General features: G+C 41.0%; 1 protein-coding gene across 3 annotated transcripts in view; it reads left to right on the top strand.

Moving 5' to 3' along the window:
• Positions 1-25378, top strand: part of ZNF81 (zinc finger protein 81) — a 135710-nt gene extending 110332 nt beyond the window's left edge. For 2 of the 3 annotated variants that reach the window (XM_049871279.1, XM_049871278.1), the window contains exon 5: positions 7534-12712. In XM_049871279.1, the coding sequence (XP_049727236.1) occupies positions 7534-9239 (1706 nt within the window). In that variant the 3' untranslated portion in view covers positions 9240-12712. Of the gene's footprint in view, positions 1-1504; positions 3162-7533 lie in introns of those variants that run through there. The other variant, XM_049871280.1, reaches the window with a different exon arrangement.
• Positions 25379-27222: the final 1844 nt, after the last annotated feature.

Below are 27222 nucleotides of genomic sequence, written 5' to 3'. Positions count from 1 at the left end.
TCTTCAGCAGAATTTTGCTTGCGTGTGATATTAATGATATTGTTTGATAATTTCCGCATTTGGTTGGATCACCTTTCTTGGGAAAAGGCATAAATATGGATCTCTCCAGTCAGTTGGCCAGGACGCTGTCTTCCGTGTTTCTTGGCATAGACGAGTGAGCACCTCCAGTGCTGCATCTGTTTGTTGAAACATCTCAATTGATATTCCATCAATTCCTGGAGCCTTGTTTTTCACCAATGCCTTCAGAGCAGCTTGGACTTCTTCCTTCAGTACCGTCGGTTCCTGATCATATGCTACCTCTTGAAATGGTTGAACATCGACTAATTCTTTTTGATATAATGACTCTGTGTATTCCATCCATCTTCTTTTGATGCTTCCTGCATCGTTTAATGTTTTCCCCATGGAGTCCTTCACTATTGCAACTCGAGGCTTGAATTTTTTCTTCAGTTCTTTCAGCTTGAGAAACACTGAGCATGTTCTTGCCTTTTGGTTTTCCATCTCAAGCTCTTTGCACATGTCATTATAATACTTTTACTTTGTCTTCTTGAGCTGCACTTTGAAATCTTCTGTTCAGTTTTGTATAAAGGGAAGTATACCATATGTACTATTTTGGGTCTAGCTTCATTTGTTCAACAAAATGATTTTGAGATTCATCCATGTTATTGAGTTTATTACTAGTTTATTCCTTTTAAATGCTCAGTACTCTGCTATGATATGAATAAGTTTTATTTGCTTATCTATATCCCTGTTGATGTACAGGTGGTTATTACTTGGTTATTATGAATAAAATTGTAATGAACATCCTGATGCAAGTCTTTGTGTGAGCATATGCTTTTACATTTCTTTTGGATAAATACCTAGGAGTGGAATTACTGGATCATATAATAAGCGCATGCTTACCTTTATAAGAAATTGTCAACATGTCTTCTAAAGTATCACTTAACATTTCCAACAGTGCTACATGAGAATTTCTGTTGTTCTGCATCCTCACCAATGCTTGCTATCATCAATCTCTTTAATTTTTGCTATTGTTTTGAGTGTGTAGCGGTATTTCATTACGATTTTAAGTTGCAGTCCTCTGATGACTAATGATATGTTAAACATCTTTTTGTGTGCTTATTGGATATTTGTATATCTTCCGTGAAGTGACTAGTCAGATGTCTTTCCCATTTTCAATTGGGTTGTTTGTCTTATTATTGAGTTGTAAGAGTTGTTACATTTGCTAGGTACAGCTCCTTTGTCAGATATGTGTTGCTAACATTTTGTTCCAATTTGTAGCTTATAGTTTCATTTTGTTAATGGTGTCTATCAAAGAGCAAGCATTTTAATTTTGACAAAGTCTAATTATCATTTTTTTCTTTTATTGTTAGTACTTTCTGTGACCAGTTTAAGAAATTTTTGCCTACCACAATTTCACAAAGGTTTTCTCATATTTTTTCTGTCATTTTTGCTTTTTCAATTTAGCCCGTGATCCATTTTTTTGGTAATATTTTTGTGTATGGTATGACATAGGACTGATGTTTGTTTTTCTCAATAATGGATATCCAGTTGTTCCAGAACTATTTGTTGAAGAAACTTTCTTTTTCCTGTTGAATCTCCTTGTCACTTTTATAAATAATCTACTCTCTTTAACTTAAAAACAAAAAACAAACAACCCAATCAGAAAATAGACATTTCACCAAAAAGGATGTACAAATGACCAAATAAGCACATGAAAAGGTGTTCAACATCATTAGCCACTAGGGAGATGCAAATCAAAACCACAATGAGATACCACCTCACTCCCACTAGAATGGCTATGATAAAAAAAAAAACGTAAAACAACAGATGTTGGCAAGGATGTGAAGAAATTGGAATCCTGATCCATTGCTGGTGGGAATGCAAAGTGGTATAGCCACTGTGGAAAATAGTTTGGCTATTCCTCAGAAAGTTGAACATAGAATTACCATACATCCCAGCAATCTCAATCCTAGGTGTATACCCAAAAAGAATTGAAAGCAGGAATGCAAACAGAAACCTGCACACCAGTGTTCATTGCAGCACTATTCACAATAGCCAAAATGTGGAAACAACTGAAATGTCTGTCAACAGATGAATGAATAAATGTTCTGGATTGAATTATATCCCCCCAAAAGTATGTGTATTAACTTGGTTAGACCACGATTCCCAGTATTTTGTGGTTGTCCTCCATTTTGTGATTGTAATTTTATGTTAAATAGGATTGGGGTGGCATTGTGACACCCTTACCAGGTCACATCCCTGATCCAATGTAAAGGGAGTTTCCCTGGGGTGTGGCCTGCACCACCTTTTATCTCTCAAGAGATAAAAGGAAAGATAAGCTAAAAAAAAAAAGCTAGCAGAGAAAAAAAAAGATAAGCTAGCAGAGAAGGGGGACTCATATCACCAAGAAAGAAGCACCAGGAGCAGAACGCGTCCTTTGGACTCGGGGTTCCTGCGCAGAGAAGCTCCTAGTCCAGGGGAAGATTGATGAGAAGGACCTTCCTCCAGAGCTGACAGAGAAAGAAAGCCTTTCCCTGGAGTTGACGGCCTGAATTTGAACTTCTGGCCTGCTAGACTGTGAGAAAATAAATTTCTCTTTGTTAAAGCCATCCACTTGTGGTATTTCTGTTATAGCAGCACTAGATGACTAAGAAACAAATTTGGTACCGAGAGAGTGGAGTACTGCTCTAACAGATACTTAAAATGTAGAAGCAGTTTTGAAACTGAATGAATAGAAGACTCAGAAGGAAGTGAGGAGAACTCTTAACACCGTAGAAGGTGCAGATGGTGAGAAACAGCAGCAGAGGACTGGCAGTAGGAGATCCAGGAGACCAGACAGCGGTAGCGCTGACCCATGGAGCAAGAGAGCTCACTGCCTGTGCGCAGGAGGCTTCTTGGCAGAGTGGGGTTGCCTCCAGGCACTTATTGGTGGAGCTAGACTTGCTGACTCACAGAGAGAGCTGAGTGCCTTCTAGTCAAAGTTTACTGGAGGAATGGCATGCCTCCAGGCACTTATCAGTGGAGCTACAGAGCTTTGGAACACTTGTCCCAGCAGGGCAGATGCAGGTGTGAGGTCTGAAGGGCCAGGAGGCCAAGAAACGGGGAAGCAGAAGCTGAAGAGACAAGAAACACAGGAAGCCTAGCTGCCTGAGTCTCAAAAGGTATGTGGTATTGACCTCTGGGGTTTTAAATGGTGGAGCCATGGCCTCTGGTGTTTCTAAGGGTGGAGTTGCCACTCAGATGGACTAAGAATGGTGCATCTAAAGCCAAGGGAGCAGAGTTGCTATCCCAGTGGGCCTGGAAGGCGGAGCTGAAGCCCAGGGCGCAGGGGCCTCCACTCAGAATCTGGAGAGTGTGGCCAATACCTAGAATCTGGAGGGCAGGGCTATTGTGTAAATTGTCTCAGAGAACAGAGGATTATTTTTGACGCCTTGAGGCCTGATGTAATGTGTTCTGCTGACTTGCTTGGTGCCTATTATGCCTTCTTTCCCCCGATTTCTCCCATTTGTAATGGAAACGTCTAGTTTGTGCCTGTTCTGCCATTGTACCTTTGGAAGCAGATAACTTGTATTCTGGATTTCACAGATGAAGAGGAATTTCTGGATTTTGGACTTGGAGTTAAGACTTTCGCTATGATATGATGGGATAAATGTGTTTTGCATGTTGCAAGAATGTGATTTGGGGGGAGCCAAAGGGTAGAATGTCACGGATTGAATTATATCCCCCCAAAAATATGTGTTTTAACTTGGTTAGGCCATGATTCTCAGTATTCTGTGGTTGTCCTCTATTTTGTGATTGTAATTTTATGTTAAAGAGGATTAGGGTGGGATCATAACACCCTTACCAGGTTGCATCCCTGGTCCAGTGTAAAGGGAGTTTCCCTGGGGTGTGGCCTACACCACCTTTTATCTCTGAAGAGATAAAGGGAAGCTAGCAGAGAGAGGGGACCTCACACCACCAAAAAAGAAGCACCGAGAGCAGAGCACATCCTTTGGACCCAGGGTTCCTGTGCAGAGAAGTTCTTAGTCCAGGGGAAGGTTAACGAGAAGGACCTTGCTCCAGAGCTAACAGAGAGAGAAAGCCTTCCCCTGGAGCTGACACCCTGAATTTGGACATCTAGCCTACTAGACTGTGAGAAAATAAATTTCTCTTTGTTAAAGCCATCCACTTGTGTGCATTTCTGTTATAGCAGCACTAGATGACTAAGACAATAAACAAAATGTGGTGTATACATACAATGGAATATTACTCAGCCATAAAGAAAAATGAAGTCCTGATTTATGCCACAACATGGATGGAACATTATGCTGAGTGAAATAAGTCTGTCACAAAAGGACAAATACTGTATGTCATGGATTCAATCATGTCCCCCAAAATATGTATGTATCAACTTGGTTAGGCCATGATTCCCAGTATTGCATGGTTGTCCTCCATTTTGTGATTGTAATTTTATGTTGAGAGGATTAGGGTGGAATTGTAATACCACCCTTACTCAGGTCACCTTTCTGATCCAATGTAAAGGAAGTTTCCCTGGGGTGTGGCCTGCACCACCTTTTATCTCCTAAGAGATAAAAGGAAAGAAGCAAGCAGAGAGTTGGGGACCTCATACCACCAAGAAAGCAGCACCAGGAGCAGAGCGTGTCCTTGGGACCTGGAGTTCCTGCACTGAGGTGCTCCCAGACCAAGGGAAGATGGATGAAAAGGACCTTCCTCCAGAGCCGACAGAGAGAGAAAGCCTTCCTCTGGACCTGATGCCCTGAATTTGGACTTCTAGCTTACTAGACTGTAAGAAAATAAATTTCTCTTTGTTAAAGCCATCTACTTGTGGTATTTCTGTTATAATAGCACTAGATCACTAAGACACTATACGATCACACTTATATGAAATAGGCAAATATATAGAAACCAAAGCTTATTAATGGTTACCATGGGTGGGAGGGAGGGGAGAAGGGAGAATTATTGCTTAGGGGACACTGAGTTTCTGTTAATGGTGGTGGTACAATTTGGAAAGAGATAGTGATAGTGGTTTTACAACATGATAAATGTAATCAATATCACTGAATTAATACATGTAAAAATTGCTGAATGGCAATGTTTTGTTATTTGTTTTTACCACAATAAAAAAGAAGTCATGTTTAACTTAATATAAATATAGATGGTTACATATAGGATATTTACAGATACATGGTTAATATACATGCACATATTTCTTTGTTAGCTGAGAGGGTCTGAAAGATGACAACCCCGTAGTAATAAGCACACCAAGCACCCAGATCTTGGTTTCTAATACCATTCTGTAATAAAGGGAACCTGGGTGGTTTGAACCAGCCACTCCGTGGGAGAGAGATGTGGCAGTCTGCTTCCATAAAGATTTTCCAGCCTTGGAAACCCTATGGGACAGTTGTATTCTGTCCTATAGTGTCATTATGAGTTGGAATTGACTCATCAGCAACAGGTTTGTTTGTTTGTTTTTGGTTTGGGCCTCTTGGAATAATGGCTGGTTCTCGCACTGGGGCAAGAAATATACAAGATGAACCTGCAGCATCCTGTAGTGCCTCCAAGTCACGAAGTAGATCTGATATACTGTTTATAAGGTGCACGCTATAAATATAAAGACACATAAAATTTGAAAAGAAAAGAATAAGAAGCATACCATGCAAACAATAACCACAAGAAAGTTGGTGTGGGTTTATTAATATCAGACGAAGTATACTTTGTGGTAAGAAGTATCATGAGTGATAAAGAGGTATATTACATAATGATAAAATTTCAATTCAGTAGGAATATATAAACTAAATTTGTATGCACTTAACAGCTTCAAAATATAGAAAGTAAACATTGACAGTACTAAATGGAAAGATAGACAAATGTGCAATCATAGTTGGAGATTTTTACCTACCTCTCTAACTGATAGAACAAAAAATAAAAAAAATCTATAAAGATATAGAAGATTTAAACGTGATAAACCAATTTGACCTAATTGACTAATAGTTCAGTACATCCAACAACTGTAGAATATAGATTGTTTTTAAGTGGACATGGCACACTGACCAAAATAGACCGTATGTAGGGACATAAAGCTAACTGCAGCAAATTTCAAAGGGTTGAAGTCATACACTGTGTATTGTCTAATCACTGTTAAAGCTGGTGATCTAAGCTTGCACCTCAGGACATACAATCGAGACAACTAACAAAGCCGAAAGTTGGTTTTTTGAAAAGACTAATACAATTGATAAATCTCTAGCAAGACTAATAGAGAAAGAGAAAACACATGATACTAATGCCATGAATGAAAAAGGTAGCATCATTGCAGATCTTAGAGATACTAAAAAAAATGAAGATGTTGTGACCCACTGTATGCTAACAAATGCGTTAACTGAGATGAAATGAGCATATTGCTATTCTTTCCTTTTTAATGAATACTATTTAGATATCCTCTTAATTCCTAGTGACATAACCCCAAAATAGGTCTGTATTTTCTTATGCTTAGATTATTCTCTTCCTAATGGGATTTGCAGACTCTCTGTTTCTTCACATTAAATTCCACTGATAGATTTCATTACCTAAGACATTTAATTTTTTTTTTTACATTCTATTGAGAACATTGTCATCTGTCCACACCAATTTACAAAGGAGGCTAGGAAATGTTATATGACTGGGTAGTCATATGCCTGGCTACAAGTCTATTAATGTTAAAGAATAGGGAAACATTCTGCATTCTAATCAACAGATTGCAGTTTCTACTACAGATGGCTTATCCTCTCCCCTATTTTATATTTTGTATTAGATATATGTAATTTGAAGTCTAAGAAAACAATTACACCTGGATGGAGAGTTGGAGTACAGACATCCATTTATTGTTTGTATAGGTCAGGATGGCTATGACTACAGTATTTTTCCTATAAAAATGAATAAAATGGGTTTGGAGTCACATTAATTTGGTATTGCTGCTAACAAGCAAGATGAAGCAGCAAGATTAGTGAGGATTTAGAATTGAAAGCACTCTGAGCCACCTCCTCCAAGTCTAGGTTCTCCACAGGTATTTCCTCTCTTAAAACCCTTGTTTTTTTAAATCTTCTGTCCACCCTGCTAGATAGCCAAGCCTCCTACCAAAGTAAAACTAGACTCCTTATGTTGAATTCCAATATACAACACTTAATAACCATGTTTTAGGGATAGTGATATAACCATTCTAAGCTTCACTTTCCTTGTCTGCAAAAGATTGATAATAATAGTAGGTACCTCATACCTCATAGGGCTTTCAAACAGATTAAATGACTTCGTATCTACATATGTATGTATATATGTCTTAGAACAGTGTCTGGAACAATATAAGTGCCATGTAAGTGCTTGGCACATAATAAATACTACATATGTATTTCCTGTCATTTTCATTGTTGTCGTCTCCGTCATCATCATCGTAATCATCACCATCATCAGATTTACTGATTCCCCTGTGTTCAGTCTGGATTAGTTTATATACCTTCTTAGTCTTCCGCTTTGTGTCATTTTCAATTTTTCTTTCTCTTTTAGGTAACAAATTTGGGATTGAGACCTCACAACACAGAACTACTGAAAAAGCTACATTTCATAGTGAAATGGAGGGTGAAGATACAAGAGATGATTCATTGTATTCCATTTTAGAAGAACTGTGGCAAGATGCTGAGCAGATAGAGAGATATCAGGAAAAACGAAACAAACCTCTGAATCATACTGCTTTCATCAGCAAGAAAGTATTGACTACAGAGTGGAATTATGAAAATAAAGACGTTGGAAAATTTGATCATCCAAGCCCAAACCTTACTCTATCACAGAAAAGGTCCCATAAACGTGTCTCAGTTGGAAAGAGTTTTAAGCATAATTTAGATGTACATATTCATAATACAAACAGTGCAACAAAGAACTTTGATAAAATTATTGGACACAGTCAAGTTTTCACCCAGAGTTCTTATACTAGCCATGAAAATACTCATACAGGAGTGAAATTATGTGGAAGTAATCAGTGTGGAAATCTCCTCAGCCTCAAACGAGCACTCAGTCAAAATCTGACATTTCCTGTGGGGGAGAAAGCAAACACATGTACTGAATTTGGGGATATCTTTGCCCAGGAGTCACACCAGTTTTCACCCCAGGGAATTAATACTGTGGAAAAACCTCATGAACTTAGCAAATGTGTAAATGTTTTTACACAGAAGCAGCTGCTCAGTATATATCTGAGAGTTCATAGAGATGAAAAACTACATATATGTACTGAATGTGGGAAGGCCTTTATCCAGAATTCAGAATTAATTATACATGAGAAGACTCATACCAGAGAGAAACCCTATAAATGCAGTGAATGTGGAAAATCATTTTTCCAAATGTCATCTCTATTTAGGCATCAGCCAACTCATACTGGAGAAAAACTCTATGAATGCAGTGAATGTGGGAAAGGCTTCTCCCTGAACTCAGCCCTCAATATACATCAGAAAATTCATACTGGAGAGAGACAGCACAAATGTAGTGAGTGTGGGAAAGCCTTTACCCAAAAATCAACGCTCAGGATGCATCAGAGAATTCATACAGGAGAGAGATCCTATATATGTACTGAATGTGGGCAGGCCTTTATCCAGAAGGCACATTTGATTGCACATCAAAGAATTCATACTGGAGAGAAGCCTTATGAATGCAGTGAGTGTGGGAAATCCTTCCCTTCCAAGTCACAACTTCAGATGCATAAGCGGATCCATACAGGAGAGAAACCCTATATATGTACTGAATGTGGAAAGGCCTTCACCAACAGGTCAAATCTCAATACCCACCAGAAATCCCATACTGGAGAGAAGTCTTATATATGTGCTGAATGTGGGAAGGCTTTCACTGACAGATCAAATTTCAATAAACATCAGACAATTCATACTGGAGAGAAGCCCTATGTGTGTACAGATTGTGGTAGGGCCTTCATCCAGAAGTCAGAGTTAATTACACATCAGAGAATTCATACTACAGAGAAGCCTTATAAATGTCCTGACTGTGAGAAATCTTTCTCCAAGAAACCACATCTCAGAGTACATCAGCGAATTCACACAGGAGAGAAACCATACATATGTGCACAATGTGGGAAAGCCTTCACGGACAGGTCAAATTTCAATAAACACCAGACAATTCATACTGGAGATAAACCCTATAAATGCAGTGACTGTGGAAAGGGTTTCACGCAGAAATCAGTTCTTAGTATGCATCGCAATACTCATACATGAAAGTAACCCTGTTTCTTGAAAATTAGGAAGCCTTATCACAGAAGTCAGCTCTAAGTGTAAATTACAGGATTCATCTAAGATAGATTCTATGTGAAAATATTGTATAAGGAAAAGCATTCATTAGGTTCTCTCACCTGACATGAGAAAAATTATTCAGAAGAGGAGGAATTTTCCGTATTTGCACAGCCTCATAAAATAAAATAGAGTTCATACTGGGTAAAAATGCTGTCAGTTTGCTGCATTAGGAAAAGCCTTTTTATAAAAAGTTATAAGGCAAATTGTTATCAAATTCTTTATAAAAAGGATGATGTGAAATTATGTAATGACAGTCAAGCTTACTGTGGTATATTAAGCAATTTAACTACAAAATGAAACTTAGGACAACAAAATGATATATGTGCTGTGTAGTCTCACTTCTATATAGGATGTGTTTGTGGCAGAACACATATAACAGGAGGAACAATTGAAATTATTTTTTGAATTTAGCATAACTGTGTCTATAAAATATGTTGCCCAGTAGCCATGAGTCGGAATCGATTCGACGGCAACGGGTTTAATTTGTTTTTTTTGTTGAATATTTCTTTCAAATGAATCCACAATTTAAAATAGCCAGATTCTTCCCATCCCTTTATGCATGTCCCTTTGCATTGTTACTTTGCTGTTTCTCTTATTAAGAGAGTATCTTTCTCTACTCTTTAACGCTGAGCTTGGCTACCTGACTTGCTTTGGACAATGGAACATTAGCAAAGAGATTCAGGAAGAGGCTTGAAAAGCATGAAAAGCCTACTTTGAGGCTTTTACCTTCTCTTCATACTCTTTGGAATCCTGAGACCTCCATGTGAAATACTTAAGTTGGCACTTGAAGACCCTCTCAGCTAAACAAAAGTGCTTCTAAAAAGCTTTACAGCATAGTCCCAGAGCAGCCTGACACATTGCACAAAGCAAAGAGAGGCCTATCTTAAAAAGAATTGTCAGTGTTGCATATGGGGCATGGAGTAGATCTGAACCAGATTTATAGGAAGCCCATAAAGTTTTTAAATGGAGTTTTACTACTGAAATTACCTCCAGGTTGGACCTAAAGGGACTAAACCAGTTCAAATGAAAAGTGGCCTCTGGACTCCTCTCCCTAACTTCTATGAACAGGAAGCAAGCTGAGAAAGCTACTCAACTGCAAACATGGGCCATTTCTTATGAGAAAAGAAGGGCATCTCAGAAGACCCAAGGACAGTATAGTGAAATGGACTGAGGAGCCACTCCTGGGGAGAACTGCCAAAATCAAGAAACATTATCTGCCCTTGGAATAGGGGGACCTGCAACATTTACTCTGTTATATTTCAGATAGTATGGACCAGTGGCTGTTACGTGCCTCTTGTTCTTCCCCTTTTTGAATGGGAGTGTCTGTTGCAGTTATACTGTGTGTGTGTGTGTGCATATATATAAAATTGTGTTTGCAGGGGTTAGATAACTTGTCATTTAGCCCACAGATCTCTGGATCAAGAAACTGGGAAACTGCACCCAAGGAACCTCAGCCATATCTAAACCTGATGCAGGAGACTCGAGATCCTGGGTTTAAACCTGATGGCATAATTGGGATGAAGCATTTGGAGGTCCCAGAAGGGGGGGTGACATATTTTGCATGAGGGAATAAAGTGAATGATTTTTTTTTCCATAAGACAGGCTGTGGTAGATAGAAAAATGCTACAGATTTCTTCCATACCTGTATGTATGTCTTTTCCATCTTTTTTCTCATTGTGTTTCAGTTAAGACAGTTTCCATTGACCTATCTTCAAGTTCACTGATGCCCCACCCCACCCCAGACTCTTATCTAGTCTACTGATGAACCTGTCGATGGCAGTCTTCATCTCAGTTATGTTTTCTTATTTCTAGCATTTCCATTGCACTCTTTCTTGTACTCTGCTGTAATTCCCTATCTGTTCATGTACATTATTCTTTTTTTTTAACTGTAACCTTTAAAAAAATTTTTTTAACGTATTAGTCATAAAAAGAAATTCATAGCTATTTTAAATTTTCTGTCTGATATTTCCAACAACTGGGTCAACTAAGTCTGGGTCAGTTGATCGCTTTATTTCTTGACAGTGGATTTTCTCTTGCTGTTTTGTGTCTAATAATTTTTTTAATATTTTGTTGTTTATGGTGAAAGTTTACAGAGCAGATTAGTTTCCCACTCAACAAAGTGTACACAAAATGTTCCATGACATTGGTTGCAATCCCCACACTTTGTCAGTACTCTCCCCATTTCTGCCCTGGATTCCCCGTTTCCTTTCATCTGGTTTTTCTACCCCTTCCTGCCTTCTCATTTATACTTTTGGGCAAATGTCACCCTTTTGGTATTGTATAATTGTTTGTTCTATGGAGCACATTCTTTTCGGATATTATTGTTTATTTTATAGGCCTGTCTGTTGCTTGGCTGTAAGGTGGTTTCCAGGAATGGCTGCAGTTCCAAGTTGGAGGGGTGTCATAGGGCTGTAGTCTCAGGGGTTCCTCCAGTCTCTATCCGGGCAGTAAGTCTGGTCTTTTTTTTATGAATTTGATTTTTCTACGTTTTTCTCCCGTTTTGTCCTGGACCCTCTATTGTGATCCTGGTGAGAGCAGTCGGGAGTGGTGGCTGGGTACTATCTAGTCTCAAAATCTTGTAGGCTGTGGTGCATATGGTCCATTAGTCCTTTGGACTAATTGCATCCTTGAATATTTTGTTTTCTTCATTCTCTTTTACTCCATGCAAGAAGAGACCACTAGTTGTGTTTTAGATGGCCACCTGCAAGCTTTTAAGATCCCAGATGCTACTCAACAAAGCAGGATGCAGAACATTGTTTTTATGCACTGTTATGCCAGTTGACATAAATGTCTTCCCCCGCCCCCGAATCTGTGGTCCTTAGCCTTCAAGCATAGTACCTTTGTCCTAGGAGGTATTTGTTGATAAGAAGTTTCCATGACTGTGCCCCTTGTGTGTACTGTTGTCTATATTAGTATACGTGAAACATGTACACATATGTATGTAGAGATATCCACAACCTAACGTTTATATGCAGGTAGGTGTGCTTCCTTACATCCTCCCACACCGCTTTAGCATACCTGTCTACCTGTGTCACTATGATTTGGAATTGACTCGATGGCATTGGGTTTGGTTTGGTTTTTTGTTTTTGTATCTGTGTATCCCTTCGTAAATTATTGTTTGTTAATACTATTGTTGAAGGATTGTCTGTGTTATAGTAATTGCCATAATTGCCCTTTATTCTTGTGTTCCTCTCAGTGTCTTCCTTTGCCTTTGTCATATTGTGCTGACTTTCCCCCATATAGTGTATTGCCTTTCCTTTCACCAATATTACCACGTGTCTTCAATCTATTTAGTAATTTACCCTCCCTTCCCCTACTTTCCCTGGTTACCATCAAAGAATCTTTTTTGTGTGAGTAAACCTTTTCTTTTTTTTATATAATAGTGGACTTATACAATATTTGTCCTTTTGTGATTGGTTTATTTCATTCAGCATAATGTCCTCCAAATTCATCCATGTTATGAGATGTTTTGTGGATTTGTCATTATTCTTTATTGTTGTGTAGTATTCCATCGTGTGTATGTACCACAGTTTGTTTATCCATTCATCTGTTGATAGGCACTGAGGTTTCCATCTTTTTGCTATTGTGAATAATGCTGCAATGAACATGAGTGTGCATATGTCTATTAATGTCATGGCTCTTATTTCTCTAGGGTATATTCCTAGGAGGGGGATTGCTGGTTCATATGGTATTTCTATTTCCAGCTTTTTTTTATTATGCTTTATTTAGATGAAGGTTTACAGAGAAAATTAGTTTCTCATTAAACAATACACATTTTGTTTTGTGACATTGGGTGCCAGTCCCACAACGTGTCAACACTCTCCCCTTCTCGACCTTGAGTTCCCCATTTCCATTCATCCAGCTTTCCTGTGCCCTCCTGCCTTCCCCTCCTTGCCCCTAGGTTGGTGTGCCCATTCAATCTCATCTACATGGTTGAGCTACATGTATTATTGTTTGTTTCATTGGTGTCTTTGTTATCTAGTGCTGCTATAGCAGAAGTACCACAAGTGGATGGCTTTAACAAAGAGAAATTTATTTCTTCACAGTAAAGTAGGCTAAAAGTCCAAATTCAGGGCGTCAGCTCCAGGGGAAGGCTTTCTCCCTCTGTCGACCTTCTTATCAATCTTCCCATGGACTAGGAGCTTCTCCGCACAGGGATGCCATGTCCAAAGCATGCATTCTGCTCCCAGCACTGCTTTCTTGGTGGTATGAGGTCCCCCCTCCACCGCCCGCTGGCTTCCCTTTTTACCTCTTGAGAGATAAAAAGGTGGTGCAGGCCACACCCCAGGGAAACTCCCTTTACATTGGATCAGGGAGGTGACCTGGGTAAGGGTGATACAATCCCACCCTAATCCTCTTTAACAAAATTACAATCACAAAATGGAACACAACCACACAATACTGGGAATTATGGCCTAACCAAGTTGACACATACTTTTGGTGGGCATAATTCAATCCATGACAATTGGCCTGTCTAATCTGGTTGAAGTATGAACCTCGGGAGTGACTTCAGTACTGAGTTAAAAGGGTGTCCAGTTCCATACTCTCAGGGCTTCTCCAGTCTCTGTAAGACTAAGACCAGTAAGTCTGGTCTTTTCTGTCAGTTTGAATTTTCTTCTACATTTTTCTCCAGCTCTGTCCAAGACCCTCAATGGTGATCCCTGTCAGAACAGTTGGTGGTGGTAGCCAGGCACCATCTAGCTGTGCTGGGACTCAGTCTGGTGGAGGCTGTGGTAAAAGGCCGTGGTAGTTGTGGTCTGTTAGTCCTTTGGACTAATCCTTCCCTTGTGTCCTTGGTTTTCTTCATTCTCCCTTACTCCAGACGGGTGGGACCAGTGAAGTATCTTAGATGGCTGCTCACGAGCTTTTAAGTCCCCAGACACTACTCACCAAAGTAGGATGTAGAACATTTTCTTTATAAACTATGTTATGCCTATTGAGCTGGGTGTCCCCAGAGACTGGTCCCCAGCCCTCAGCCCGGTAATTCAGTCCTTCAGGGAGTTGGGATGTGTCTATGAAACTTATATGATTTTGCCTTGGTCAAGTTGTGCTGACTTCCTCAGTATTGTATACTGTCTTACACTTCCCCAAGTTACTACTTAGTGTCTAGTTAGGGTTTTTCCCTCCCAACCTTGTAACCATCAAAGATTGTTTCTTTTCTGTGTGTAAATCTTTTTGTGAGTTTTTATAATAGTGATATCATACAGTGTTTGTCCTTTAGTGATTGACTTAATTTCACTGAGCATCATGCCCTCCAGATTCATCCATATTGTGAGATGTTTCACAGATTCATCATTGTTCTTTATCGTTGCATAGTATTCCACTATGTGTATGTACCATATTTTATCTGTTGATGGGCACTTAGGTGGTTTCCATCTTTTTTGTTATTGTGAAAAATGCTGCAGTGAACATGGGTGTGCATAGGTCTATTCATGTGACGTCTCATTTCTTTAGGATGTGTTCCTAGGAGTGGAATTGCTGGATCATATGGTATGTCTTTTTCTAGCTTTTTAAGGAAGCGCCATATTGTTCTCTAAAATGATTGTACCATTTTACATTCCCACCAGCAGTACATAAAAGTTCCAGTCTCCCTGCACCTTCTCCAATATTTGTTATTTTGTTTTCTTTGATTAGTGCCATTGATGTCGGAGTGAGGTGGAATCTAATTGTAGTTTTAATTTGCATCTCTGTAACGGCTAATGGTTGCAAGCATTTCTTCATTTGTTTGTTAGCTGCCTGTGATGGTTAAGATTGTATGTCAATTTGGCTGGGCTGTGATTCTCAGTGTTTTGGCAGTTGTATAATGTTGTGATTACTTCCCTGTTGAAATTTGATATGTGTTGGAATCTGCTGAGTGGTACTGGTGGGGGCGGGGCCTATGCCAGCTCACCGCCCCCTCAGCCTGCATCTCCCTGCCCTCATCCAACTATTTCCTTTCTGCTCACCTTGGCAGGGCTTTTGCTTGTTCTGGATCCTGCAGCTGGCTCCCATTCGTCTAGTCTCCAGTTTGCGGGACTTTGGCTAGCAGCTTGCTGGCATCTTGCCTGCTGATCATCCGTTTTCACAGCCTGTGGCAGCACTGCTCTCCGGCCTGCCAATCTTGGGTTTGCCAGCCCCTGAGGCTACATGAATGAGTAGAATTTTCTTCCCTGCCTCACGGACTTGGGACTCACAGCCTGTGAAAACCATGCGAGCCATTTTCTTGATATAAATCTCTCTCTCATTACATATATATATATATATATATATGCTTTACTGGTTTTGCTTCTCTGGAGAACCCAGCCTAAGACACCGCCTGAATATCTTCTTTGGAGACGTGTCTATTCATGTCCTTTGCCCATTTTTAATTGGATTGTTTGTCTTTTTTATTGTTGAGGTGTTGAAGTTTTCTGTAAGTTTTAGAGATTAACCCCTTGTTAGGTATGTCGTAGCTGAAAATTTTTTCCTAGTCTGTAGGTCCTCTTTTTACTTTTTTGGAGGAGTCTTTTGATGAGCGTAAGGATCCCATTCATCTAGTTTATCTTCTGTTGTTTATACATTTTTAGTTACAGTTGGTATACTTTTAATGCCATGTATTAGGCCCCTACATTTGTCCCTATTTTTTCTTCCATGATCTTTATAGTTGTAGGTTTTATATTTAGGTCTTTGATCCATTTAAACTTAGTTTTTGTGTATGGTGTAAGGTATGGGTCCTGTTTCATTTTTCTACAGATAACCAGCTTTGCCAGCACCATTTGTTAAAAAGACTGTCTCTTCTCATTTATTCGACATTGACCTTTGGTCAAAGATCAGCTGTTCATAGGTGGATGGATTTACTTCTGGGTTCTCAGTTCTGTTCCATTGGTCTGTGTGTCTGTCATTGTACCAGTACCAGGCTGTTTTGACTACTGTGGCTGTGTAGTAAATTCTGAGATCAGGTAGTGTGAGGTTTCCTACTTTGTTCTTCTTCAGTAATGCTTTACTTACCCTGGCCTCGTTCCTTTCCATATAAAGGTTGTGATTTATTTTTCCATGTCCTTAAAGAATGGTATTTGAATTTGAATCAGGATTGCATTATATCTGTAGATCGCTTTGGGTAGTTAGTGACATTTTCACAATGTTAATCCTTCCTATCCATGAACATGACATGTTTTTCCATTTATGTAGGTCTTTTTTGGTTTCTTGCAGTAGTATTTTTCGTTTTCTTTGTGTCTGATAATTTTTAGCCAAATGTTGGGTGTAGTATGTAGGACAGTATAAACTGAGATAAACAGTATTTATGTCTTGATATAAACAGGGATCTCTTCTGGTAGGCCATTAGCATGAAGGGATTGAGTCCATCTAGTCAGGACCTGAGCTGGGTTTGAGTTTTGTTGTTGCTATGGCTACCTTCAGTGTACCATAGACTTCAAATTCCTCTAGTGTTACCTTGTGCTTATGGTAGGTACTGCTTTGCCAGAGAATTTTTCTCAATGTTCCCGCAGTACCCTGGGCTTTAGGCCTTTCCTGTGTTCCTGAATCTCAGAGAGGATCTTTCCATTTTCTTGCCTCTTCCTCATTAGTAGACTGTTGTTATTACTCCATTCTTGCTGGCCCAGTGGAAGGGTGGCTCAAGTATATTCTCTGTTGTCCTGGGCCAGCCTCAGGTTTAGACAGGTTGTGGGTCTTGAGGGTGGGTCTTTTTCACTGATTCTGCTCCTTTTCCATTGCTAGAAGGCCTCTGATGCTCTGGGCCAGTGATGGTTTCATGCCCTTCCTCCATAGGTAGAGGATTGGTTTTATTTGTTTCCGTCCCTCTAGCCAAAATGGATCTTTTTTTTTTTTAGCCAAAATGGATCTTCACTTTTCCCCTGGGAGCAACAGGGTTTGCTGCATTTCCCCTATTGGCTTAAGGTTTTTATTCTGTAGGGAAATAGCCCGTTGGGGCTTTGATGGTGCAATGGTTAAGTGCTTGGCTGCTAACTGAAAGGTTAGCAATTTGAACCCACCAGCCCCTCCACAGGAGAAAGATGTGACAATCTGCTTTCATAAAGGTTTACAATGTTGGAAACCAGTGGGACAGTTCTGTTGTAATCTGCAGGGTCGCTGTGAGTCAGAATCAACTCGACGACAATGGGTTTGGTGTGGTTTGGTTTTATTTTGCTTGCTTTTTTCCTGGTCCATTTCTTCTCTTCTTCAGGAACATCAGTTATGAATTTTGAGATGTCTTTGTTATCTTCTACATTTATTTCATACCACTCTACACTTATTTCATAGAATTATTCTTTTTAGTTTTATTTTGTGTGATTGACTCTAGCTCCTTGTTGGGAAACAATTCTCCATGAATCTCTCATGTTTGCTTATGTCTAGATATTAATAACTGATTTTCTCAGATTTATTTACATTCCAGAATAGTGAAGAAAGAGAATGTCTCCGTCTCTGGAGACATTCCACGATAGTAAAGACCTTTCTCTTTCCTTCACAGAGAAGACTTGCTTACATTCCAAGGTAATAATGTCTCTCTCTAAAGAGGAGGATCATCAGGTTTGCTAATAGTCCCTTATAATATATATTGAGGGTGTGAAGGTTAAGGTTGTGTGTCATCTTGGCTAGGTCATGATTCTCAGTGGTTTGGCAGTTACATAATGATGTAGTTATCTTCCATCTTGTGATATAATCATCTCCATAATGTGATCTGATGTGATTAGATAGTTGTAAGGGGAGTTTCCTTGGGGGTGTGGCCTGCATCCAGTATATATGGGCATTCTGACAAAGCTTACTGGCTTTTGATTGCTCTGGATCCTGCATCCAGTTCATCATCATCTGATCTCTGGTTCATGGGGCTTGAGCCAGCGGCCTGCTGTATTGCCTGGTGATTTTGGAATTCATCAGTCTATGCAGGCTGTTAACCAGCAGCCTGCCATCTTATCTGCCAGTCTTGGATTCATCAGCCTCTGCAGCCTGTGAGCCAGCAGCCTTCCATCTGACCTGTTGATCTTGGGTTCGTAAGCCCCTGTAGCTACCTGAGTTAGGAGAAGCCTCCAGCCTGACATCTGACCCACGGACTTGGGACTTTCCAGCCTCTACAACTGCGTGAGCCATTTCCTTGAGATCAATATCTACATATATATGTGTGTCTGTGTGCAGTTCTACTCTGTCCTATAGGGTCGCTATGAGTCAGATTCGACTTGATGGCAGTGGGTATATATATATATGTGTGTATATATATATATGTATATATATATACACACATATATATATGTAACGTTCACTGGTTTTGCTTCTCTAGAGAATGCAGCCTAAGATATTTGATACTGAGAGTGGTTTTAGAGAAACAAAATTTTAAGGACACATTTTCTAAATTGGTTCTCAGGTCTGGTAAGACTTAAAAATCTTGATGTCTCTGCTTCCATTAGTAAAGAGAGTGCTGCTAATACATGGTGTGAGGTAGCAATAGAAATATGCAAAATATCACTGCCAATACATTAAATATTGGTGAGAGGCAAGGCTCTGGGTGATTGCATGTTTGATACTTTTCTACAACGTTGCGAGAATGAGAAGTGTAAGGAAGCTGATTGGTTGGTCCTGTTTTTGCTAGACAACGTGGTGAAAGAAAGAGATGAGTTCAGGGCTTCAGATTCACAGCTCAAGTACCACATAAATGACTTCAAAGTTGCCACTTGTGCCCTGAAATAAAGTCTTATTTCTTGTAGTAACAGCTGATATTGCTGAAAACCAAACCCAGAGTCTTATTGTAAGGGTGGCTGAATTACAATGTCAGTAGAATTCCCAACCTTGAACCATGTCTGAAGTTAAAGTGAAAGCATTGATTGGGAAGAAATGGGATCCTGAAACTTGGTATGGGGACATACAGGTAGATAATCAGGAAGATGGGCACACTGAATCCCTAAATTCTGTTGAATCACTACTACTAACAGAACCAGCCCTCTCACTCCCATCTGAAGAGATTACTCCATCTGTGTCTGCTAAGCCATCCCGCCTACACACACTAAAACCATTAGCTCCTCCATCCCATATGATGAGATTAACCCAGCTGTGTCTGAAGGGCCTTTGTCTGAGTCAATGCCTGGGGCATCACCTGAAGCAGATGCCTTAAAAGATATTGCTGAATATTCTCAGAACACATCCTCACCACCCATTTTTGCTTCTAGACATATAACCAGACTTAAGTCCCAGCAAACCCAAAAAGGTGAAGTACAACGTGTGACCCAGGAGGAGGCACGCTGCACTCCATAGGAACAGATTGACTTTTCTAATATGTACAAACAGAAACCTGGGGAACGTGTGTGGGAATGGTTATTAAGGGTGTGGGATAATGGTGCAAGGAACATAAAGCTGGATCAGTCTGAACTTATTGATATGGGCCCACTAAGCACAGACTCTTCATTCAGAGTTTCAGCTTCAGAGGCTAGGAAAGGATCTAATAGGTTATTTTGTTGGTTCACTGAAGCATGGGTTATGCAGTGGCCTACACTAAATCAAGTTGAAGTACCAGACCTGCCTCAGTATCCTGTAGAAGGTATCCAAAGGCTTAGGGAAATTACCATGTTTGAGTGAATTTGTCAGATTAGACCTACAGACCCATACGTGGAGTCCCCAGAGGACATACCTTTTACCACAACGGTGAGGAACAAATTTGTGAAAGGAGCCACAGCATCCTTGAAGACTGCTGTGATTGCTATTTTATGTAAGTCAGATTTGACAGTGGCAACTGCCCTAACTGAATTAAGACACCTAACTACAATGGGGCTGATTGGACCCCGTGGTGGTAGGGGCCAAGTGGCGGCACTCAATCGACAAAGACAAGGTAGGAATGGTTACCATAATGGACAGCAGAGTCAAAGCAGTAATCAGAATATGACATCTATGGACTTATGGCATTGGCTGCTTAGTCATGGTGTCCCTAGGAGTGAAATAGGTGGGAAATCTACTAAATATTTACTTGATTTGTACAAGTGGAAGAATTTTAGGTGAAGTGAGCAGCAGTCTAACTCGAATGGTCAGAATAGTCATGGCCCCTAAATAAATCTCCAGACTTGACCCAGATTACAGACCCACAACCCCTTAAATGAAGGGGCAGTTGGTACCCCTTGAGGACCAATTACACTGCCAAAGATTTATACTGGTAATCATTCTCCCAGCCTTCCCCAAAGGCATCTATGGCCTTTTATGAGACTTTGGGGGGATTACTGGATACTGGTTCTGAATTGACACTGATTCCAGGAGACCCAAAATGTCAGTGTGGCCCACAAGTCAGAGTGGGGGTGTCTGGAGGTCAGGTATTTAGTGGAGCCTTAGCTCAAGTTCATCTCACAGTGGGTCCCCAAATCTATCCTTTAGTGATTTTTCACATTTCCAGAATACATAATTGGAAGAGAGATACTGAGCAACTGGCAGAACCCCCATATTGGATCCCTGACAAGTGGAGTAAGGGCTATTATGGTAAGAAAAGCCATGTGGAGTCCATTAGAACTGCCCTACCTGGGAAAATAGTAAGCCAAAAGCAATACCGCTTTCCTGGAAGGATTGCAGATTACTGACACCATCAAGGACTTGAAGGATCCAGGGGTGGTGATTCCCACCACATCCCCATTCAGCTTGCCTATTTGGCCTGTGCAAAAACAGATGAATCTTGGAAAATGACAATGGATTATGATAAACTTAACCAGGTGGTGACTCCAATTGCAGTTGCTGTTCCAGATATGGTTTCATTGCTTGAGCAAATGAATACATCTCTTGGTACCTCATATGCAGCTGGCCAATGCCTTTTTCTCGATTCCACTTTCAAAGGAACACTAGAAGCAGTTTGCCTTCAGCTGGCAAGCCCAGAAATATACCTTCACTGTCCTACCTTAAGGGTATATCAGCTCTCTAGCCCTGTGTCAAAATTTAGTCCGCAGAGACCTTGATTGCTTTTCCCTTCCACAAGACGTCACACTGGTCAGTTTCATTGATGACATTATGCTGACTGGACCTAGAAAGGAAGAAGTGTCAATGACTCTGCACTGACTGGTAAAACATTTGCATGCTAGAGGGTAGTAAATTAATCCCACAAAAATTCAAGCATCTGCTACCTCAGTGAAATTTCTAGGGGCCCAGGGGTGTGGCGCATGTCAAGATATTCCTTCTCAAGTGAAGAATAAGTTGTTTTGTCTGCCTGCCCCACAACTGAAAAGAAGGCACAATACCTGGTGGATCTGTTTGGATTTTGGAGGTAGCATATTCCTCATTTGGGTGTGCTATTCCAGTTTATTTATCAAGTGACTTGAAAAGCTGCTGGTTTTGAGTGGGACCTAGAACAAGAGAAGGCTCTGCAACAGGTTCAGGCTGCCGTGCAAGCCTCTTTGCCACTTGGGACATATGATCCAGCTGATACAGTCGTGCTTGAAGTGTTAGTGGCAGAGATGCCGTTTAGAGTCTTTGGCAGGCCCCTGTTGGTGAATCACAGTGCAAACCCTTATAATTTTTGAGCAAATCCTGCCATCCTCTGCAGATAACTACTCTCCTCTTGCAAAACAGCTTTTGGCTTGTTACTGGGCCTTAGTAGAGCCTGAATACTTAGCCATGAGCTACCAAGTCACCATATACCTGAGATGCCCATCATGAACTGGGTGTTGTCTGACCCATGGAGACATAAAATCGGACATACACGGCAGCACTCCACCCTTAAATGGAAGTGCTGTATATGAAACCGGGCCCAAGCAGGGCCTAAAGGCACAAATAAGTTGCATGAGGAAGTAGCCCAAATGCCCATAGTCTCCATATTACCTACCCTCTTCCAATCTGCACCTGTGGCCTCATGGGGAGTTCCTTATCAGTTGACTGAGGAAGAGAAAGCTCGTGACTGGTTTACAGATGGTTCTGCATGGTATGCAGGCATCACTTGAAAGTGGGCAGCAGCAGCATTACAACCCCTTTCTGGGACTTCCCTGAAGGACAGTGGTGAAAGGAATTCTCCCAGTGGGCAGAACTTCTAGCAGTGCACCTGGGTGTTCACTTTGCTTGGAAGGAGAAATGGCCAGATGTGCAATTGTATACTGATTCATGGGCTGTGGCCAGTGTTTGGCTGGATGGTTAGGGTCTTGAAATGAACATGACTGGAAAACTGGAGACAAGGAGATACGGGGAAGAGGTATGTGGATAGACTTCCACAAATGGGCTAAAGAAGTGAAGATATTTGTGTCTCATGTGAATACTCACCAAAGGGTGACCTCAGCAGAGGAGGATTTTAACAATCAATTGGATGGATGATGCCTTCTGTGGAAACCAGTCACCCTCTTTCCCCAGCCACCCCCGTCATTGTCCAATGGGCTATGAGCAAAGTGGCCACGGTGGCAGGGATGGAGGTTATATGTTGGCTCAGCAACATGGACTTCCATCTGCCAAGGCCAGCTTGGCTACAGCCACTGCAGAGTGCCCAATCTGCCAGCAGAAGAGACCAACACTGAGTCCCTGATATGGAACCATTCTTCAAGGTGATCAGTCAGCAACCTGCTGGCAGGTTGATTACATTGGACTGCTTCTGTCATGGAAAGGGCAGCATTTTGTTCTCACTGGAATAGATACTCTGGATACAGATTTGCCTTTGCTCCATGTAATGCTTTTGCCAAGGCTACCACTCATTGACTTCGCAGAATGCCTTATCCATAATCATGGTATCCCACACAGCATCGCTCGCATCAAGGGACTCACTTCATAGGAAATAAAGTGTGGCAATGGGCCCATGCTCATGGAATTTACTAGTCTTACCATGTTCCCAGTCATCCTGAAGCAGCTGGCTCGATAGAACAGTGGAATGGCCTTCCAAAGACACAATTAGAGTAACAGCTAGGTGGCAATACCTTGCAGGGTTGGGGCAGTGTAATCCAGGAGGCTGTATATGTTCTAAACAAGCATCCAGTATATGTTGCTGTTTCTCCCATAGCCAGGATTCATGGGTCCAGGAGTCAAGGGGTGGAAATGGGAGTGGCATCACTCACTGTTACCCCTCGCGACCCACTTGCAAAATTTTTCCTTCCTGTCCCTGCAACCCTACGCTCTGTGGATCTAGAGGTTTTAGTTCCAAAGGGAAGAATGCTCCTACCAGGAGACACAACTGATTCTTTTGAACTGGAAGTTAAGAATGCTACCTGGTCACTTTGGGCTCTCATGCCTCTGCATCAACAGGCAATGAAGAGAGTTACTGCATTGGCTCATGTGATTGGTCATGATTACCAAGAGGAAATAGGATTCATATTACATAATAGAGGTAAAGAAGGGTATGTCTGGAATACAAGAGATCCCTTAATGTCTCTTAGTACTACCATGCCCTGTGATTAAAGTCAATGGAAAACTACAGCAGCCTTGTTCTGACATGACTGCTAATGGCCAAGAACCTTTAGTAATTAATGTTTGGATTACCCACCAGGCAAAGAACTATGACCAGCTGAGGTGCTTGCTGAGGGTAAAGGGAATATGGAATAGGTGGTGAAAGAAGGTAGTTCTAAATACCAGTTATGACCATGTGAATGGTTTCAGAAACGGGGACTGTAATTGTTAGGCATATTCCTTCCTTATGTATGTGCACCAAATATTTTTGTTTTCTTCACTTATAAAATATAAGATGTAAAAGGACCTACATAAGTGGAAAAACATACCTTGCTCATGGATAGGAAGACTTAACATAGTAAAAATGTCTGTTCTACCAAAAGCCATCTATACATACAATGCACTTCCGATCCAAATTCCAATGACATTTTTTAATGTGATGGAGAAACAAATCACCAACTTCATATGGAAGGGAAAGAAGCCCCGGATAAGTAAAGCATTACTGAAAAAGAAGAAGAAAGTGGGAGGCCTCACTCTACCTGATTTTAGAACACATTATACAGCCACAGTAGTCAAAACAGCCTGGTACTGGTACAACAGGCACATAGACCAATGGAACAGAATTGAGAACCCAGATATAAATCCCTCCACATATGAGCAGCTGATATTTGACAAAGGCCCAGTTTCAGTTAATTGGAGAAAAGATAGTCTTTTTAACAAATGGTGCTAGCATAACTGGATATCCATTTGTAAAAAAATGAAAAGGACCCATACCTCACACCATGCACAAAAACTAACTCCAAGTGGATCAAAGACCTAAACATAAAGACTAAAACGATAAAGATCATGGAAGAAAAAATAGGGACAATGTTAGGAGCCCTAATACAAGGCATAAACAGAATACAAAACATTACCAAAAATGACGAAGAGAAACCAGATAGCTGGGAGCTCCTAAAAATCAAACACCTATGCTCATCTAAAAACTTCACCAAAATAGTACAAAGACCACCTACAGACTGGGAAAAAATTTTCAGCTATGACATCTCCAACCAGCGCCTGATCTCTAAAATCTATATCATTCTGTTAAAACTCAACCACAAAAAGACAAACAACCCAATCAAGAAGTGGGCAAAGGATATGAACACACACTTCACTAAAGAAGATATTCAGGCAGCTAACAGATACATGAGGAAATGCTCTCGATCATTAGCCATTAGAGAAATGCAAATTAAAACTACGATGAGATTCCATCTCACTCCAACAAGGCTGGCATTAATCCAAAAAACACAAAATAATAAATGTTGGAGAGGCTGCGGAGAGATTGGAACTCTTATACATTGCTGGTGGGAATGTAAAAGGGTACACCCACTTTGGAAATCTATCTGGCATTTTCTTAAAAAGTTAGAAATAGAACTACCATACAACCCAGAAATCCCACTCCTCGGAATATACCCTAGAGAAATAAGAGCCTTTACACGAACAGATATATGCACACCCATGTTTATTGCAGCTCTGTTTACAATAGCAAAAACCTGGAGGCAACCAAGGTGCCCATCAACAGATGAATGGTTAAATAAATTATGGTATATTCACACAATGGAACACTACGCATCGATAAAGAACAGTGACGAATCTGTGGAGCATTTCATAACATGGAGGAACCTGGAAGGCATTATGCTGAGTGAAATTAGAGGCAAAAGGACAAATATTGTATAAGACCACTATTATAAGATCTTGAGAAATAGTATAAACTGAGAAGAACACATACTTTTGTGGTTACGAGGCAGGGAGGGAGGGAGGGTGGGAGAGGGTTATTTACTGATTAGTTAGTACATAAGAACTACTTTAGGTGAAGGGAAGGACAATACTCAATACACGGAAGGTCAGCTCAACTGGACTGGACCAAAAGCAAAGAAGTTTCTAGGATAAACTGAATGCTTCAAAGGTCAGTGGAGCAAGGGCGGGGCTTGGGGACTATGGCTTAAGGGGACTTCTAAGTCAATTGGCAAAATAATTCTATTATGAAAACATTCTGCATCCCACTTAGAAGTGTGGCGTCTGGGGTCTTAAATGCTAACAAGCGGCCATCTAAGATGCATCAATTGGTCTCAACCCACCTGGAGCAAAGGAGAATGAACAACACCAAGGTCACATGATAACTATGAGCCCAAGAGACAGAAAGGGCCACATGAACCAGAGACTTACATCATCCTGAGACCAGAAGAACTAGATGGTGCCTGGCCACAACCGATGGCTGCCCTGACAGGGAGCACAACAGAGAACCCCTGAGGGAGCAGGAGAACAGTGGGATGCAGACCCCAAATTCTCATAAAAAGACCATACTTAATGGTCTGACTGAGACTAGAGGAATCCCGGCAGTCATGGTCCCCAAACCTTCTGTTGGCCCAGGACAGGAACCATTCCCGAAGACTACTCATCAGACATGGAAGGGACTGGACAATGGGTTGAAGAGAGATGCTGACGAAGAGTGAGCTACTTGTATCAGGTGGACACTTCAGGCTGTGTTGGCATCTCCTGTCTGGAGGGGAGATGGGAGGGTAGAGAGGGTTAGAAACTGGCAAAATCATCATGAAAGGAGAGACTGGAAGGAGGGAGCGGGCTGACTCATTAGGGGGAGAGTAAGCGGGAGTAAGGAGTAAGGTGTATATAAGCTTATATGTGACAGACTGACTTGATTCGTACACTTTCACTTATAGCACAATAAAAATTATTAAAAAATATATAAGATGTAAACAGGGCTAGTACGTTTTCCCTTGTATGTGGGTTAGTTGTATCATGTTAGGCACTAGTGTGACTTTGTAATTGTCTTTTATTTAGAGATTCTGTATGGTTTCAGGAGATGTTTACAGGTGCCAGGTTGACAAGGGGTGGACTTTGATGGTTAAGGTTGTGTGTCAGTTTGGCTGGGCCATGATTCTAAGTGCTTTGACACTTATGTAATGATGTAATTTTGCAGCTATGTAATTATGTAGTTATCCTCCATTTTGTGATATAATGTAATCACCTCTGTGATGTGATTTGGTGTGATCAGTTGTAAGGGGAGTTTCCAAGGGGTTGTGGCCTGCATCTGGTATATACAGACATTCTGGCAAATCTCGCTGGCTTTTGCTCGCTCTGGATCTTGCATCTGGCTTGCCATCATCTGACCTCTGGTTCTTGGGACTTGAGCCCACGTCCTGCTGTATTGTCTGCTGATCTTGGGATTTGTCGGCCTCTGCAGCTTGTGAGCCAGCAGCCTGTCCTCTTACCTGTGGATCTTGGATTCATCAGCCTCTGCAGCCTGTGATCCAGCAGCCTGTCATCTAACCTGCCAACCTCGGATTTTTCAGCCCCTGCAGCTACACAAGTCAGGAGAAGCCTCCAGCCTGACACATGACCCATGGACTTGGGACCTGCCAGCCTCTACCACCATCTGAGGCATTTCTTTGAGATAAATCTCTTTTTGGGATAAATCGCTTCACTGGTTTTGCTTCTCTAGAGAAACCAGCCTAAGTCAGAGGGTTTTCCTAAGCTTGAGGTTCCTGAGCTGTGCCACAGACCCATTATGTATGCAGCATTCACCTGGGATTACCTCCGCATCACCCCCATGGGACTTGGGAGA

The sequence above is a fragment of the Elephas maximus genome, chromosome X (assembly GCF_024166365.1).
Source record: "Elephas maximus indicus isolate mEleMax1 chromosome X, mEleMax1 primary haplotype, whole genome shotgun sequence".
Taxonomy (NCBI): domain Eukaryota; kingdom Metazoa; phylum Chordata; class Mammalia; order Proboscidea; family Elephantidae; genus Elephas; species Elephas maximus.
The sequence above is the reverse complement of the archived record's forward strand: the minus strand, read 5'-3'. Positions and strand labels throughout refer to the sequence as shown.